Genomic DNA, 16,174 nt, shown 5'->3' with positions numbered 1-16,174 from the left:
GTAGCAGTATCACACTGTCATTAGAACGGTTAAAGGTACTACGTTGGATTCATCCTGCCGACAAATAATTCGCCACTAATTAACCGTCGATCAGTGGGTAGTTTAAAAATTAACAAGTTGTCATGTCAAACTATCATATGATCTTTTGTTTCCGTAGAACTCCGGTGATGTTGACATGTTACAAATTTACAAATGGTTGATGCTTCAAATTATTTACTACTCGTGGAGCCACAAATACGAATTCAAATGCTTCCATGTAGCAAGCTGCAAGGGTCTTGATTCCAAATTTTCTCTAGGCAATTAGGCATGGATCAATGTACACAAACACTCCCACGTTCAAAAAAAAGAAAGTTCACAAACACTTTCAGATAGACTTCATGCATAATTTATCATTCTCTTCTGTTTCTTTTCTTTTGTATAGACGATTTTAGGCTTAATTATGTGAGTCCTTTTAATGCACGCAGGAGCATGGTACTAGTCTAGTAGTACTATGCAAGGGAAAGCATCCAAGCACGCATGTCATCAGTCACATTTGCCTCTTTTTTTCTTTGTTTTGTGTGTGTGTGGGGAATCGTCAGTCAATTTTGCTTCCCTGCTTGGCAAGCACTCCCTCTGTAAAAAAAAAAAACAAACCTTATATTTCTGTCTCCAATATTTGACCGTCCGTCTTATTTGAAAAAATTATGGAAAAAAATTAAAAAGACAAGTCAAACATAAAGTATTAATCATGTTTTATCATCTAACAACAATAAAAAATACTAATTATAAAAAAATTTCATATAAGACAGACAGTTAAACGTTAAACACGGAAACCCAGGGTTTGTGTTTTTTTGGACGGAGAGAGTAGTAACAGTCATTGAGTGAGAATGTCATTTCAGCATGACAATTGAAGGCGCTGAATCGATGCTGTTCATGCCCTATGAGCCGAAGGGTTTCACATGCACGCTGAAGTTAGAATCAGATTTTAAAATTGCCAGCTCAAACAACAGGTGTTGTCAGCACTCAAGATAAGTCTATATATTTAGAGTAGACACTCCAGTCTAGTCTACTCTCAGGCTTCTTAAGATGAGAAAAATCCCCTACATTGTTCCTAAAATTCCCTTATGCATCGCTGAATTTTAGTCTGGATCCCTTCTAATACCCTTTTTGTTACTTGATCTTAAGTTGACCATTAAATTCCAATATAAAGACCATTTTGACTTTGGTACCAATAAACATATATATTTACGAAGTATATTATTGGAGGATAAAAATTTATTATATGAGAAATTATATTTATGAGATTGTTATGCGAGATTTGGTAAAGTTTTAGAAGTATACAAGAAATTTTTACTCTTTAGATTGGAGGATTTTCAAAGGAAAAATTTTTGAGTTGCAAAATTTATTTGGAATAAATTCGTATGCCTTAATTCTATAGGATTTTGAACATGAGTATAATGAAGTATAAAATTATGTTTTTTTTCCTTTGAAAATTCCAACGCATCTCACTCTTCCTCCATCTGCTCTCGCTTAATCTAAGTAATATGTAATTTTTAAGATTCTTACAATTTCCATGTGAGCCATCCAAACATATCTTTTAAGTAATTCATATGGTTTTTTCCTGTGGGATTTAACTTGTTGTGGCGTTCTAACTTACGTTTTTCATATTTGTGTACTTTCATATCCATGCCTTCCAAAGGAGTTCTCGATTGGAGTCGGGAATTCCTCCACGTCCTTGTATCCTTGTATCACGGGCTAGCGAATCCTAATTATGGTTTAAGGTGGATGGTGCAAATGGTCGAATTAGAACATGCTATTGTTTATACCATATTTTGTACGTACCTTATAAGTTGAGTCGAATTAAATACAAACTATTTCGATCTACGATAGTAACAATATATGCATGCCCATGAAACAATATAGAAATGAAGTAAAAGAAGAAATAATATTTGTCAGTGGTATTGTGACAAAAAATAATTATCTTCTCGAAAATGCTCCTTCTCGATCGCACGGAGGAGGGGGAAAAATCGGTCGCTCCCCCCTCCCCCCATCACGTGCGCACCAGCAGCCCCTCTAGGCCCCCACCACATGTCCCTGTCCCCACCTGCCACTTATCCACACACACAACTCCATTGCAACAAATCACCTACATATTTTGGAAACCCTCTATTAAGGGAATTTGGTTTATTTTTTGTTCCACCAAAAATGTTTCACCTAGTGTATTCACAATGTTTCACCATGTATAGATCTAATATTGCAGTGAACTGAAATATTCCATTGCAACAAAAAAAAAACCTACATATTTTGGAAACCCCCTATTAAGGGAATTCGTTTTATTTTTTGTTCCACCGAAAAATGTTTCATCTAGTGTACTTATAATGTTCACTATGTATGGATCAAATGTTGCAGTGAATTAAAACATTCTTTCGCTATTTGCTGAAACATTGTTTTTATATAAGGTGAAACAACACCCGATTTAAACAAGTGAAACATTTTCGATCTACTTAGTGAAACAATTCCGATATATCTGGTGTAACATCATGCAACATTTAAAAATAATTCAATAATGAGCTAAAAAAAGTTTTCGTCGCAATATATAAGCTAAAAAAAATTTATGTACAACAAAAATAAATTATGTACTTGCAAGTGTATGTGCTAGCCATTGGGCGCACGTTTTATGTGCACATGTTGAGGTAATGGAAAGTACATATGCAATGTTTATTCATTTTGGTTTTCTTTTTTTCCAATGTATAGTTGTATACAAATTAAGGGCAAAAAGGATATTTTCTAACATAATTGTTGACTAAAAATAGTCATATGGCATATAAGTGGGTCCAAGGATGATTTTAAGCCAAAATAAATATTTAGAGGATCTATGTGGACAAAATGAAACCTGAAAGACCAAATTGAGCCTTCGATGAAACTTTAGGGACTAAATTAGCTATTCACCCTTGTTTATTTGCATGCAAAAGTCTAAAGCATTTCATCATTTATTATCAGATTCGATAATCAAATATTTTGGATAATAAGCCTCCAACTTGCACCCCTTGTTTAAGGTTCGTCTGGACTCTAGACTATAAAGCCAAGACGTTCCTACCAGTAGCTTAAATAGTAAATGTGATGTTTTAGTTTGAAGCTAAATAGTTGACAATGCCTACAAGTCTAAAACTCTCCTCGCCATATTATAAAACCCGGCTCGATATTGTTAACAAATAATACATCACTTTCCTGATGGTAAATTATTTTTATATAAAAAAATAATAGGGTAGAGAATCAAAATGGTCCAAAGGGAGACGTTTAGTGCAGTGCAACAATTATGAGAAAAGAACATAGACTGAGTTTTTCTTTTTTTAAAAAAAAACACATAGGCTGGGAGAAACTAAAAGCGAGGGTGAGGCCCTCTCTGAGTGGGAAACCCTTCCAACCCACTCACAGTTCAGTTTCCATATAAACATGACAAAATTTCGACGCTTAATGCGCCTGAGATTCCATGCATGCATGCTAACACAATTTGTCAAGAACAATATATTGTCAAGTGTCCTGCTCTCTTCCTCCTGCCCCCCGCTTTAGCGAACACGAAGGTACAGAAATCAACACCCCGCAAACAACGACGGGGCTCCTAAAACGCCTCTGCCTTCTTTTTTTTTTTTTCCCTTCTCTCGTGCCGGCCGGTTGACACGACCGGATTCGAGGGTCCTTCGTTGATCTCGAGGGGACAGTGCCACGACACATGCATGCGCGTCTCTTTCCTCCAGGTGATGGAGAGGAGCTCCGGTTGAACCGCTGATCGAACCGAGCCAACGACGACGATCGCGCGCGCGAGCCATCACGGGATCAGCTAGCAACAAACACCACTGCCTCACGCGACGTCGGAGCTCCTGGCCTCTGCGATGAACAAGATGGCGAAAAGGCGGGACCCTGCTGTTGGCGGCGTGCATCGCGACTTTTTGCAAGCTGGATGTGCAACCGGCCGGCCCAGGAAAAGAAAAAATGCATGAGTTAATTAGGGGCGTGCATGTATGTATCCTATCCCATTGATCGATCTAATTGATGTTCTTTTTTCTCTTAAAGAAAAACAGAGACATGCATGCTGTAGATTAGACAGAAACCACGTATTCTCCCATAAAATTCTCCCACCACTGCTGTAGAATACATATATACTCTCGGTTCGTAATCCCCTTTAATTTCGAGTATGCAACCGAAACTATAAATCCAAAATATTTTAGTACCGAGTGAAATAACTGGTTTAAAGATAACCATCTTCACTCCTCGTCGGTAACACCAACCGAGACTAAAGTTTTCTTTTTTCTTTTTTTTCTATTGTTTTTAGCTGCTTTTTTTCATCTTTTTTTTTTCAACATTCACAGACTAACAATCACACACAGATCGAGTTTTTTCCAACATTCACAGATCCAACAATCGATCCAACATCACGAAATCATTCACAAATTGACATAACAAAATCATCCACAAATTGACATAAAAAAATCATCCACAAATTAAAATCACAAAATCATCCAAAAAATCATATCACATCTAAAAATCATCCCCATGCAGGTCGTCGCGCCAGGTCGCCGCCGCAACACACGGCCGCGGCTGCCCCCCGCGCGGGCCGCCGGCTCTGTCCCGCGCCGCGCCGGCTGTCGCCGCCCCCGCGCAGCACCAAGCCACCGCCGCCGCCGCACACAGCCACCGTGGGCCCCTGCGCGGGCTGCCGCCTCCGCTTGCACTGCGCCAGGCTGACGCCGCCCCGCGCCATCAGCCCGTCGCCGCGCCGGGCCGCCGCTGCCCCCGTGCGGGCCGCCGCCTCCACCCCCGCGCCGCGCTCGCTCCTAGTTGCTGCAATATTTGAGAGGAGAGGATGAGAGCAAGTAAAGGAGAGGATAAGAGAGAGAGAGGAGAGAGGAGGAAGTTAAAAAAATAAGTAGCAAGTGTTTGCAATTGTGGAGGAGAGGATAAGTGTGAGGGACTATATAATACGCGTTGAATTTTAGTCCAGTTAGTATTACCAACGGGACTAAAGTGGTGATTTTATTCTCGATTGGTGTCACTAAACCAACCAGTAATAAAGATCCTCGGCCCGCTGACAGGCCACTGACAAGCCTTATCAGGGGATGAACGTCCCAGTTGGTGTTAACTAAAGATCATATAGTCCCAATAAAGTTTTTAACTAGGACTAAAAATACTTTTTTTTTTCGATTCTTATTGGAGCAGGGGCTAATGTAGTTCTTGGCCGATCCAGCGAAGATCTCTCCAGTGCTCGTAGCACGCCTGTAGCTTGCTTACGAAACAGACTAAAACAAAAACTAAAATAGAAGGTAAAAGAATGATTCTTGTATTAGATTATGGTTGTCCTCCCTTAATCTATATGGTGATTAAAAACCGCTCTAGTTGGCCTACTGACCCTAGAGGAATCGTAGGCACATCTACATGGCAAGGTCCTTCTCGAGTATGTGTGCGGTAGGTTTCACGGTGAGCTTGCGAAATCCGAGTAGTCTGAATTTTCAAAACCGGTGGGTTTCGTGAGGAGTGTCACAAGTTGATCCGATGGGGATCCGTATGTTCTGGTGCTTTGGTGTTTGGCCGATCGTTGCGCCAACAGTATGTATATGCATGGAGTGGCACGAGTAGGCGGTGTGGAGTTGTCTGCATTCATTTTCTTTTCGGTCGACACTCGTATATATGCGTGCATGCTCATCATATAAATACATATACATATATTCTATTTTCTCTATTTCACAATATAAGTTATCTTATTATTTTTCACATTTATATTGGGCTTGATCGGTTGTGCTGGCTGCTGCACCAGCAAGCCATTCACAACTGCCGCAAATAAGCCATTCACAACTGCAGCGTTTGGATTGGGGCTGACTGGCTGTAGCAGCTGCTGCAGCCAGCACTTCCGATCAGCACTACTAATGTTAATGAATCTAGATAAATATATATGTCTAGATTTATTAATATCAATATGAATGTGAAAAATGCTAGAATGACTTACATTGCGAAACAGAAGGAGTATCTATAAATATATTGGAGAGACCGGGATTGATATATTTTACGGAATTGCTAAAAAATTATCACAGGAAAAAAACTTTCAAATATGATTATAGTATAGTTGTAGTGTAACTACAATGTAATTACACTATAGTTAAATTGTAACTACGTACAACGTAGTTGTACTGCAACTACAATGTAATTTATATATAAGTTAGATATAAAGTTGCATATATTATTTTAATACTAAATTATAGTTACAGTGGAATTGTATTACAACTATAATATAATTAGATTTGAAAGCTTTTCTCTTAAAAAACTTGCGGCAAATTATTAGATAGTCCATATATTTTAAGATTGGTGAGGTCATCACAAGTGTTTCGCTATAAAAGTAATGTGAATTCTACTTATCTAAGTAGAAGAAATTTGGACTTTGGAGACAGATGAATGGATTGGTGATTAACGTCCACTTTTTGTTTGAGATAAAAAAGGAAAGAAACTGGACGAATCTTCTTCTTACATGCATAGACCAGCTCCAAATAAAGTGCAGGCATGGCGGCACCGTACGTTCATGAACCTTTCAGTGGTAGTCAGGTCTGGTCGTGGAACATGGCATGTCTGCAAAATGCGATGCTTCCGGCAGGGCTCGCAGCTGGCCCTGAAAAATGTGACTGTACATGCCTATGTATGATGACAGAGTACCAGGATAGACACTCTTTCGAGTTTAAACCGTTGAATTGTAGGATAGGACCATCCTAGAAAACTAGGTGAAACCCCCGCATTGCTGCGGGAATTTAGCACGATAACAATAAAAAAATAACGTGTAAGATAGCTAGATAACATCAGATTAAGTAAATTATTGTGGTTTATGATAATTTAAATTTAAATAGTATGTAGAATGGTGATTCAAATGTAAAAAGTAAGGTGGTATGATTTTATAGAAGAAGAAAAGTAGGGAGATAGTTTGGACCGTAGATTAATCATCTAAAGGCTAAAAACAATTGATGTGATATGACTTAATTAAAGAAAAAAAGAGAAAGATAATTTGGACCATAGATTAATCATTTAAGCACTAACTAAGTGAAGATGAAATATATAAGTATATAGAATATCATAAAACATAATAAAGATATACATTGAAACATTATGTGAATTATATTGGATAATAATTTAACATGTTTGTATTTAAAAAGCTCTTAAATTACAAAAACTATAAAGATATAGCATATTTGCATGATGTTTAAATGTGATGATTGTTAGTGGATGATGATGTGGCATCTTGTTAATTAATGGATGATGATGTGGCATCTTTACTTGTTAAGCTTAAGGAGTTAGTACGGGATAAACTTTATAGTAAGATAGGACGTCGTATATAGTGTACAAAATACTACTCCCCACGTTCCTACTAAATATAAAGTATTTTTATATTATTTAACAAAGATAATAAATTGCTTAGATTCTTCTCTTAAATATATAATTAACTAAAAATATTTAGATTTCCATACACTAAATTGATCGGTGTGTTACAAATTTTAATTTATATCATATATAAAGTTTGAATGCTAGAAATATTTATATTTAAGAAACACTGAAGTATACAAGATGAGTGAAAAAAAAAAACCTCTAAGAAACAATATTCTAAATCTCCAGCCAAGCCTCTTAGCTGTTGAGCTCTCCAACGGCTAAGAGCAGCTATAGCCGGCTATAGCTACAGCTAAAACATTTAGCGGTTTTCTAAAATATAAAAAAAATTAACATATCACTTATTTGATTGCATATAGAGTTCATCACCGATTCAAAATCAGAGAATGTCATACACAAAGCATTTGGCATTTGAACAATTTCAATCAGAGAACGTTTTCTTGCATGTATATTGCTTCGGCAGGGACATGTTGTTGCTCGGGGTCAGGGACGCGACGGAAAGGAGGATTGGTGCAGGGGGCGGGGAGGAATGGTGGACGTTCGTCGTTAGGAAGAAGCAGTAGCCCCTGCTGTCGCCGGGAGAAGCAGCAGTACCCACCACCGCAAGGAGAAGCAGCTGCATCCACCATCCCCGCGGCCAGGATAAGCACAGCCGCTGCCGCTGCCACAACAGGTCGGAGCTGCCGCCGCTACTTTGGGGAGGGGAGTCGAGGACTAGGGGAGAAGAGGAGAACACGAGTGTGGATAGGGAGTGAGGGATTTAGGGTTTAGTTTTGGGCTGGGCTTTTGGCCTTTTGGGCTGAACTTCGCGTGCCCCGCACGTCAAGAATCTATTTTTTAGTTTTGATGTCTCTAAGTGCAGCTATCTTTGGCTATTTTAGCGGCTATCTTCGGCTAAGTACAGCTATTAGGGCCGATAAATCGTAGCATCAAAATTGGTATATCCTAGCTATTCCCCTCTCCATCCGCTATCTCCGGCTATAGCGGCAATTATAGCTTGAGATTTAGAACATTGCTAAGAAGATACTCACTCCGTTTCATGTTATAAGTTGTTTGACTTTTTTATTAGTTAAAGTTTTTTTATTTGATTAAGTTTATAGAAAAATAGCAACATGTATAACACCAAATTAATTTTATTAAATTTAACATTGAATATATTTTGATAATATGTTATTTTATATTAAAAATGTTGCTATATTTTACTATAAATTTAATGAAATTTAAAGAAGTTTCATTAAGATAACGAGCGCAGCGCTTGGGACAAGAAATTTTGTCTGGTCTGTGGACGGGAACGTGCTAGTGTGCTAGCTATCGCCCACTCAATTTTGTTTCACGTGGATAGGATAGCCTCTGAAAAGGTTTGTTTTGACCTAGTGCTGGCTGCTCTTGGGCCATGCACGAATTAATTGGTCGCAATATTCATCATATCATATACAAATATAAATACATACTAGTAATAAAAAAGATTGAAAGGATAAAAAGATGAAAGATACGCATGTGTTCGCATTTTAGTCTGATGGTATATATTATCCTAGCTGAATTGAATGAACTCGTCCCTGTTGTTATGTGGCTCTATGTTGTTGTGTTATCAACTAAAGTGATACAAGATGTATATTCACATTATCAATTATGTGCTTGACTTATAGGGAGGACACACATCAATATTCTAATTCCATCTTACGGAGTAACTTTTTGTTATTAAAGCACATACTAGACTGGTATAACTGAAACTAATATCGAACTTCTCTGCATATTAATTGCATTCTTGTTGTTCTCTTACTTGCCCTAGGGCAACTGTACATTTTATTTCTTTTTGTGAGGTCGGAGAGATGCCAAATCCTAGCTCTCTGACCAACCACTGTCGGCTTGCCTCACTGTTCCCACACAAAATTGAACAACAGGAGTCAGGAGACAATGAGCTCATGGCTACCTTGTCCATGCTGAAGGACATGAACAATGCAGCCTAACTAGTACCCCCAAAGCTTTACCTAAGCAAAAGTAAATGAATGCAACAATCAAACTGCAACTCCCAATGCATCGTACCTTGAGATAGGCCCTAAAATTTGTGTGTCAGGCCTTCTTGTTTTTACTATAGCCCATAAAACGATATGGTATTATAGATTTTACAATAAAACCCTTCTAAGAGAATAATTATCTATAAATTAAACCGTAACTTCACCTCTCAACTACCACATCTCATTTTTCTACCCTTCTCTCTCTCCCCCAATTCATCTTCTTCTTCTCTTCACCTCTCCCCAATTCTTTTTCTCTTCCTCTCGCACCACGCTGCTCCCTCTCCTCTACTCCTTGACGCCTGATGTAGCACAACCTGAGCTCTCCTTCATGCCACCCGTCAAGCTTTCCTTTTTCTAGTCGTTGCGCCTCCCTTCCTCCTCCTCCATCTGCCATGTCACCCTTCCTCCTCCTCTGATCACCGTGCCTTCCTCCTTATCTGGAGCTCAGAGACATGGATAGAGCTTTGGTCGGCTGTGTACTTATGGTAGGCACCTCTTCTCCCCCACCTCTAACGAATTGGAGGCCACTCCCTCTCATTGATGAACTCTGACAATGCATATTCTCCTTTCTCATTGGTCAACGAGGACATGCCGATGCAACAATGGACTGGATTTGATTGAGGTGGCATGGCTAGAGAGCTCCACGGCCGAAGGGCGTCATAGCAGGGCGACTTTAACAACCCGCCCTCTAGAACCCCGTGGCCCAACCCGTCCGATAGGCGGGCCCACTACTGCACGTACCACCACACTTACACTTTCATCCTCGCTTTGTGTAAAAGGATTAACCCAAAAGCAGTATGATTGAAGGGAAGAGATCTTATAAGTTAGTTTCACTATTGCTAAACTAGCAAAGTGGTATTAACATGCGCACAGAACTCTCATGAGGTCATACATGCCAAATCCTATTGGACCAGGATGTCACAGCAAAGACGCACGCCAATCCGCTCCCTAGACGTGGCTTCGCTCATGCCTCCCGCTGTTGAGTTTCTACAAGGCACGTATGCCTGTATGGAACACTACCGGAGAAACCATCTTTGCTGGATTGGCCAAAAACCACAATAGTCCCGGTTTGAATAGAAACCAGGTTTAAATATGGTTTTTTTTTGTCCTGGTTTAAAACTCTATCGGTCCTGGATGATCTTTAGTCCCGGTTCATTCTGTCAGAGGCTGTCAAGGGCCGGGGATGTGCAGTTTAATTAATTTTGTATAAGATTTTCTAAGTTTTAGATATTTTTGCCTTCATAAGTTGAAGTCCATCTTATGGCTTATTAAGTGGTTAGGGTCAATCTCTCTTTAACAAATTAAATCAAGTGTGACATGGTCAACGAGCTTGTTTGGACAACTTAAGATTCTGAGAAGTAGTTGATTAATAGTTAGTTCTGAGAATTTGAAAATGTTGAGTTTTCAACTTCTGACTTTTTGTTTATATTTTGGATTTTACAAGTTTTTTTAGAATCCAGATAAATTGTTTAGAGAAACTTTTAAGTCTAGATAAAACTGCAGCTGTCAAAAAGCTTTCCAAACAGTACCAAAGGCCCAGCCATAACCCAACAACACTACCCCACACGTGGCTCCTAGGAGTGTCGCACCCACGTACGACGTCCCGAGAGACGATATGGCCCCTCGCGAGCTCTATATATAGGCCTCGCATCCTAGCTAGCTAGTAGTATCCCAGCAGCATTCGTCGACGCGCGCTCTGCGATAGCCAGAAGCTAGCTTAGCATACGTGCAACTGCGTGTGCGACGCGTACACGGCTGTACAGACACAGATAAGCCTCTCGCCTACGTAGACGTCTTCCCGACCATGCCGGCCTTCGCCGACATCGCCATCGACCCGCCTCTGGCCGACAGCTACCGCGCGCTGGCGCTGCTCCGCCGCGACGGCGACGGTGGCATTGCGCCGCCGGCTGTGCAGATGGTCGGCTCGGGCGGCGCCGTGCTGGAGCGCGACCTGCCGATGGTGGACCTGGAGCGGCTGACGAGGGGCGGCGCGGGGGAGAGGAAGGCGTGCGCGGGCGCCATGGCGAGGGCGGCGTCGGAGTGGGGGTTCTTCCAGCTGACCAACCACGGCGTGAGCCGGGAGCTGATGGAGGAGATGAGGCGGGAGCAGGCGAGGCTGTTCCGTCTGCCGTTCGAAACCAAGGAGAAGGCCGGCCTGCTCAACGGCTCGTACCGGTGGGGCAACCCCACCGCCACGTCGCTCCGCCACCTCTCGTGGTCGGAGGCGTTCCACGTCCCGCTCGCCAGCATCTCCGGGGCGGATTGCGACTTCGGAGACCTCACCTCCTTAAGGTACGTACAGTACGTACTATGCTTAATTACTAGCTCGTATATACTCGTTAATATACGTAGTGGAGTAGTGTACAGTGTGCACTGCAGTACTCCATGTTGCTTTTTATATGTTAGCTTGGTTTTTCTTAATTAGCTCGCTGGCGCAAGCACACTTTAGTCATTTTGATGAAACAGGCCGGTGAGGCGATCTCATATCGGCATATGCATGCATGTGACAAGCTGGATAAATGCTAACAAAATTGGCAATTAAGTTGTTTTTAGTTATAACTACTCCCTTCATCTTAAAATATACTAGTAATTTAGGACTGAACGAGACATATCCAATTCAATGAAACTGGAGAAGGGACTGTCTATATTTGTTAGACTCGAATATATCTTATCTAATTCTAGTGTTGCTATATTTTGAGGTAGGATAGATCTCATCCAGTTTTAGATTGATATATTATATGATGGAGGTAGGAGTAACTTGCAGTTTCACACTCGTACGTACAAGCTCTGTAGCTAGCTAGACCGGGCCGTCACAGTTACAGTGTCAGCGTCTAAGTACTAGTGCTAGCTTAGTACAAAAGGCGCTAACAGGGCACTGCTCATCAGAAAAGGAGGTATCTCTGTTAATTGCGATCGTTCACGGGATATTTCTCGTGTACACGTACTCGCCGCGACTGTTTGACACATACGCGAGCGAGCGCGATCGCTGCTATATTCGCGCGTGCTCGCTGTCCTTACGATCGAACAAATTAAGCTATAAAAGTCTCTGGAGTCTATAATAAGCTCCAAGCGAGCAGCAAACTTGCCTGTCGCCTGTATATATTCCGCTCATGTGAGTCAATGAGTGATGATATCATGTGTGCGGTGGCGTATGTGCCCACGAAACATGCGTGCCTTTTAGTACACTAACCGAATTTAACGCCTTCGTGTCCATTGAACCAGCCTACCAACGCCGTCCCCCACGTCGGTGATATATATACTCGCTTATTAATTACTCCCTCATTATTTTAATGTATGTTGATCATTTATTTTATTTGAAAATTTTTTGCAAATATGAAAATATTTATGTCATATTTAAAGGACATTTAATAACGAATCAAGTCATAATAAAATAAATGATAATTACATAAATTTTTTTAATAAGACGAATGGTCAAACGTTAGACAAAAAGTCAACAGCGTCATACATTAAAATATGGAGATAGTATTATATTGTGTGTCGTGTACATTCCGAGGCGTGTCTAGCTTTCATACACAGTGAAGGAAATAGTGTGAGAAATATCTCGGGCACAAGAAATATCTGAGTCACACACGTAGGCGTAGGAGGATGCATAAATCGGAGTTGTAACCTCTAATATATAACCTTTCCCGTCTAAATCGAGGGTAGATCCAGTAAATTGAGCCACTAGCTAGGTCACTGAGCTTATGGATCCTATGCTTGCTAGCGACACCGATGACTAACTTGTATGAACATTGACTTGCTACTGATTCCTCTTTATATATAGCGTTATTGATATTTGGATAAGACGTTTGACTGTTTATCTTACTTAAAAGTTAGCGAAAAATATGTACTTTTTATGGCATATTCTATTATTAAAGGTACTTTACGTGTCGTTTACATATTTATATAATATTTTAATAAAACATCACGTTTAAATATCAACAACATCTCGTACATTCTAAAAACAGAGGAATATTTAGTTGACCCTACCAAATCATGTCCCCTTGACAGTTGCTTTGTAGATTAATCTAAACTAACCACTAAAGTTGGATGGTGATAAGGTTTCTAGCGTCGTATCAGGTTATAAAGAAATCTAATTAAGCTTCTATTAGTTCTTTATCGGATCAACAGTGAATAACATATATATAACCGGTTTCCGTTGTCCTACCGATTAGCCGAGAGGTTATTAACCTGGCTGATCAGTACTTTTACTGTTTTACTGCCGGTTGGTGCACATGGACTCTAGTACGGATTATGATCGAGTGGTTGTACTCGATTACTAACAAGCGGAGGTTGTTGTGGTGGTGACGGCGTGCAGGGGCGTGATGCAGGAGGTGGCCGAAGCGATGTCGCGGGTGGCGAACACGGTGGCAGCGGCGCTGGCGGAGGAGCTGACCGGGCGCGGAGGCGGCGGGGCATCGGCGGCGCCGTGGTTCCCGGCGGGGTGCGACGAGACGACGTGCTTCCTGCGGCTCAACCGGTACCCGACGTGCCCTTTCGCGGCGGACACGTTCGGGCTGGTGCCGCACACGGACAGCGACTTCCTCACCGTCCTGTGCCAGGACCAGGTCGGGGGCCTGCACCTGATGAAGGACTCCCGGTGGGTGGCCGTCAGGCCACGCCCCGACGCCCTCGTCGTCAACATCGGCGATCTGTTTCAGGTAACAGTCCGCCGATTAGCTCGCTCGGCCATCATTGTGTGTACCAGCTTTGACCACCAAGGCGGGAGAAACAGAGATGTCATCAGATCTACGTGTCTTTGTGTGGATGCATTGATTTTAACTTTCGATGTCCCATGAGGCCATGAATCATTAGCTAATTAATTCTCTGCTCTGCTATAGGCGTGGAGCAACAACAGGTACAAGAGCGTGGAGCATAAAGTGGTGGCCAACGCCAAGACGGACCGGCTATCGGTGGCCTACTTCCTGTGCCCGTCCTACGACTCGCTCGTCGGGACATGCGGCGAGCCATCGCCATACAGGGCCTTCACCTTCGGGGAGTACAGGAAGAAGGTGCAGGAAGACGTCAGGACAACCGGGAAAAAGATTGGCCTCCCAAACTTTCTCAAGCATTCTTCAGTACAATAATGATCGCATCAATGACAGCAACTGCTTGTTCTATATATGTTCGTTATAATTTATGGTTGATGTGAACTCGACCGTACCATCAATCCATCTCACTGTACAATTGTGTGTGCGGTGTTCGGGGTTGGAGGAGGTTCTTTCCTTATCATTTCCGTGGCCTTTTTTGGTTTGTAGATTGTAATTGGCAAGGTAGTACTATACAAGTGATTAAACCAGAAGGCCTTATGTGCAATTATCAAGTTATCGCATAATGACAACTGCCACCATGTCGGAGGAAATAATTTACTAATACCTCCGTCCCAAAATAAGTACAGCCGTGGATATCCGTGTCTAACGTTTGACCGTCCGTCTTATTTGAAAAATTTATGAAAAATTTGAAAATATTTAGTCACACATAAAGTACTATTCATGTTTTATCATCTAATAGCAATAAAAATAATAGTCATAAAAAATTTTCAAATAAGACGAATGGTCAAACGTTAAACGTGAATAGTGCAAAACTGCACTTATTGGGACGGAGGGAGTACTTCATTTCAAACATTGTTCTGTAAAAGGTCCACTCGACACCCTCGACTCCAAAACTGCATATTTGATCCCCAATATCTCGTGGATCCGTGTGGCTAAATTGGTTCTCTACGTGAGGTTAAATCTTAACTACTATTTAGATATATACTAGAAAAAATACCCGTACGTTGCAACAGGTGAAAACTATTTTAATCTTACTATTGTTATATGGTTTAGTTAATGTGAAATTCAATGTGTTAAATTCGTTTGGATATATTTTGTTAGAAAATCATGAGCTGCAATTAGGAGTCTGATTGTCTCATGTTAGTATGCGAGTTTTTTAAAGAGATTTTATACGATTCCTTCTATGTTTCCTAAAGCAAACGAATTTAAAAACCGACTCATACATCGGATGACGTACTAAAATACTGACAAAAGCATCTTTAATTTTTATAATAGTAGATATTACTACGCCCATATCTTTAATTTTTATAATAGTAGATATTACTACGCCCATATCTATTTGAGTGTGAGGACCTGTTTGGCACAGCTCCAGCTCCACCTCTCCTGGAGCTGGAGCTCAGCCAAATAGTTTCAGCTCCACCAAAACTGGGAGTGGAGTTGGGTGGAGCTCTTTCATAAAATGAATTAGAGTTTTGGAGCTGGGTTTAGGCAGCTCCACAACTCAACTCCAAACCCAACTCCTGAAGCTAAATTTAGGAGTTGGAGCTGTACCAAACAGACCCTGAGTGTGGCGTGTGTGTATCTGGCATGTATTTTCTAGGTTTTGATAATGTGACATTATCTTTTTTTTAGGGTGCTCTCAGTGTCTTAGCCATAATGTTTTCTCTTGTGTTTACAAGATACTATATTTTCCCTTGACATGATTGACAAAACATATAGTAAGCAACAGTACTGATTAGAGAAAAAAATATATAACGTTGATTTTGTTTCTCCCATAAAAAGTACTGGGAGATACTCGAGTGCTTTCTACCGGTAGTACTATACTATTAGTAGAAATTATCTGAATAGTTCATTACTAAGGATAAATTAGTAATTTACTAATACAATAATTAGCGGCAAGTATGTCATTTATGTTTTTTTTCTTGCTAGATTGATCTATTTTCATCCATTGCACTGGCATCACTCGTATTCCATCGAAAAAGCGAAAAAAGG

The 16,174-nt window shown here is 40.8% G+C and overlaps 1 protein-coding gene across 1 annotated transcript; it reads left to right on the top strand.

The window, feature by feature from the left end:
- Positions 1-11,095: 11,095 nt before the first annotated feature.
- Positions 11,096-14,814, top strand: LOC127769692 (gibberellin 2-beta-dioxygenase 6). Its single transcript, XM_052295309.1, has 3 exons — positions 11,096-11,702; positions 13,729-14,071; positions 14,252-14,814. The coding sequence occupies exons 1-3, from the start codon at positions 11,215-11,217 to the stop codon at positions 14,495-14,497; spliced, it is 1,077 nt and encodes a 358-aa protein (XP_052151269.1). The 5' UTR covers positions 11,096-11,214; the 3' UTR covers positions 14,498-14,814.
- The last annotated feature ends 1,360 nt before the right edge of the window (positions 14,815-16,174 follow it).

Source organism: Oryza glaberrima, chromosome 4 (genome assembly GCF_000147395.1).
Source record: "Oryza glaberrima chromosome 4, OglaRS2, whole genome shotgun sequence".
In the NCBI taxonomy this organism is placed as follows: Eukaryota; Viridiplantae; Streptophyta; class Magnoliopsida; order Poales; family Poaceae; genus Oryza; species Oryza glaberrima.
This window is presented reverse-complemented; position numbering and strand designations above follow the sequence as displayed.

What these genes read in the sequence shown, in the direction of transcription:
- LOC127769692 (XM_052295309.1), top strand. Translation starts at nt 11,215, where the DNA reads ATGCCGGCCTTCGCCGACATCGCCATCGACCCGCCTCTGGCCGACAGC. An exon ending in GGAGACCTCACCTCCTTAAG is followed by an intron (nt 11,703 to 13,728) that starts GTACGTACAGTA and finishes GACGGCGTGCAG; the next exon opens with GGGCGTGATGCAGGAGGTGG. An exon ending in ACATCGGCGATCTGTTTCAG is followed by an intron (nt 14,072 to 14,251) that starts GTAACAGTCCGC and finishes GCTCTGCTATAG; the next exon opens with GCGTGGAGCAACAACAGGTA.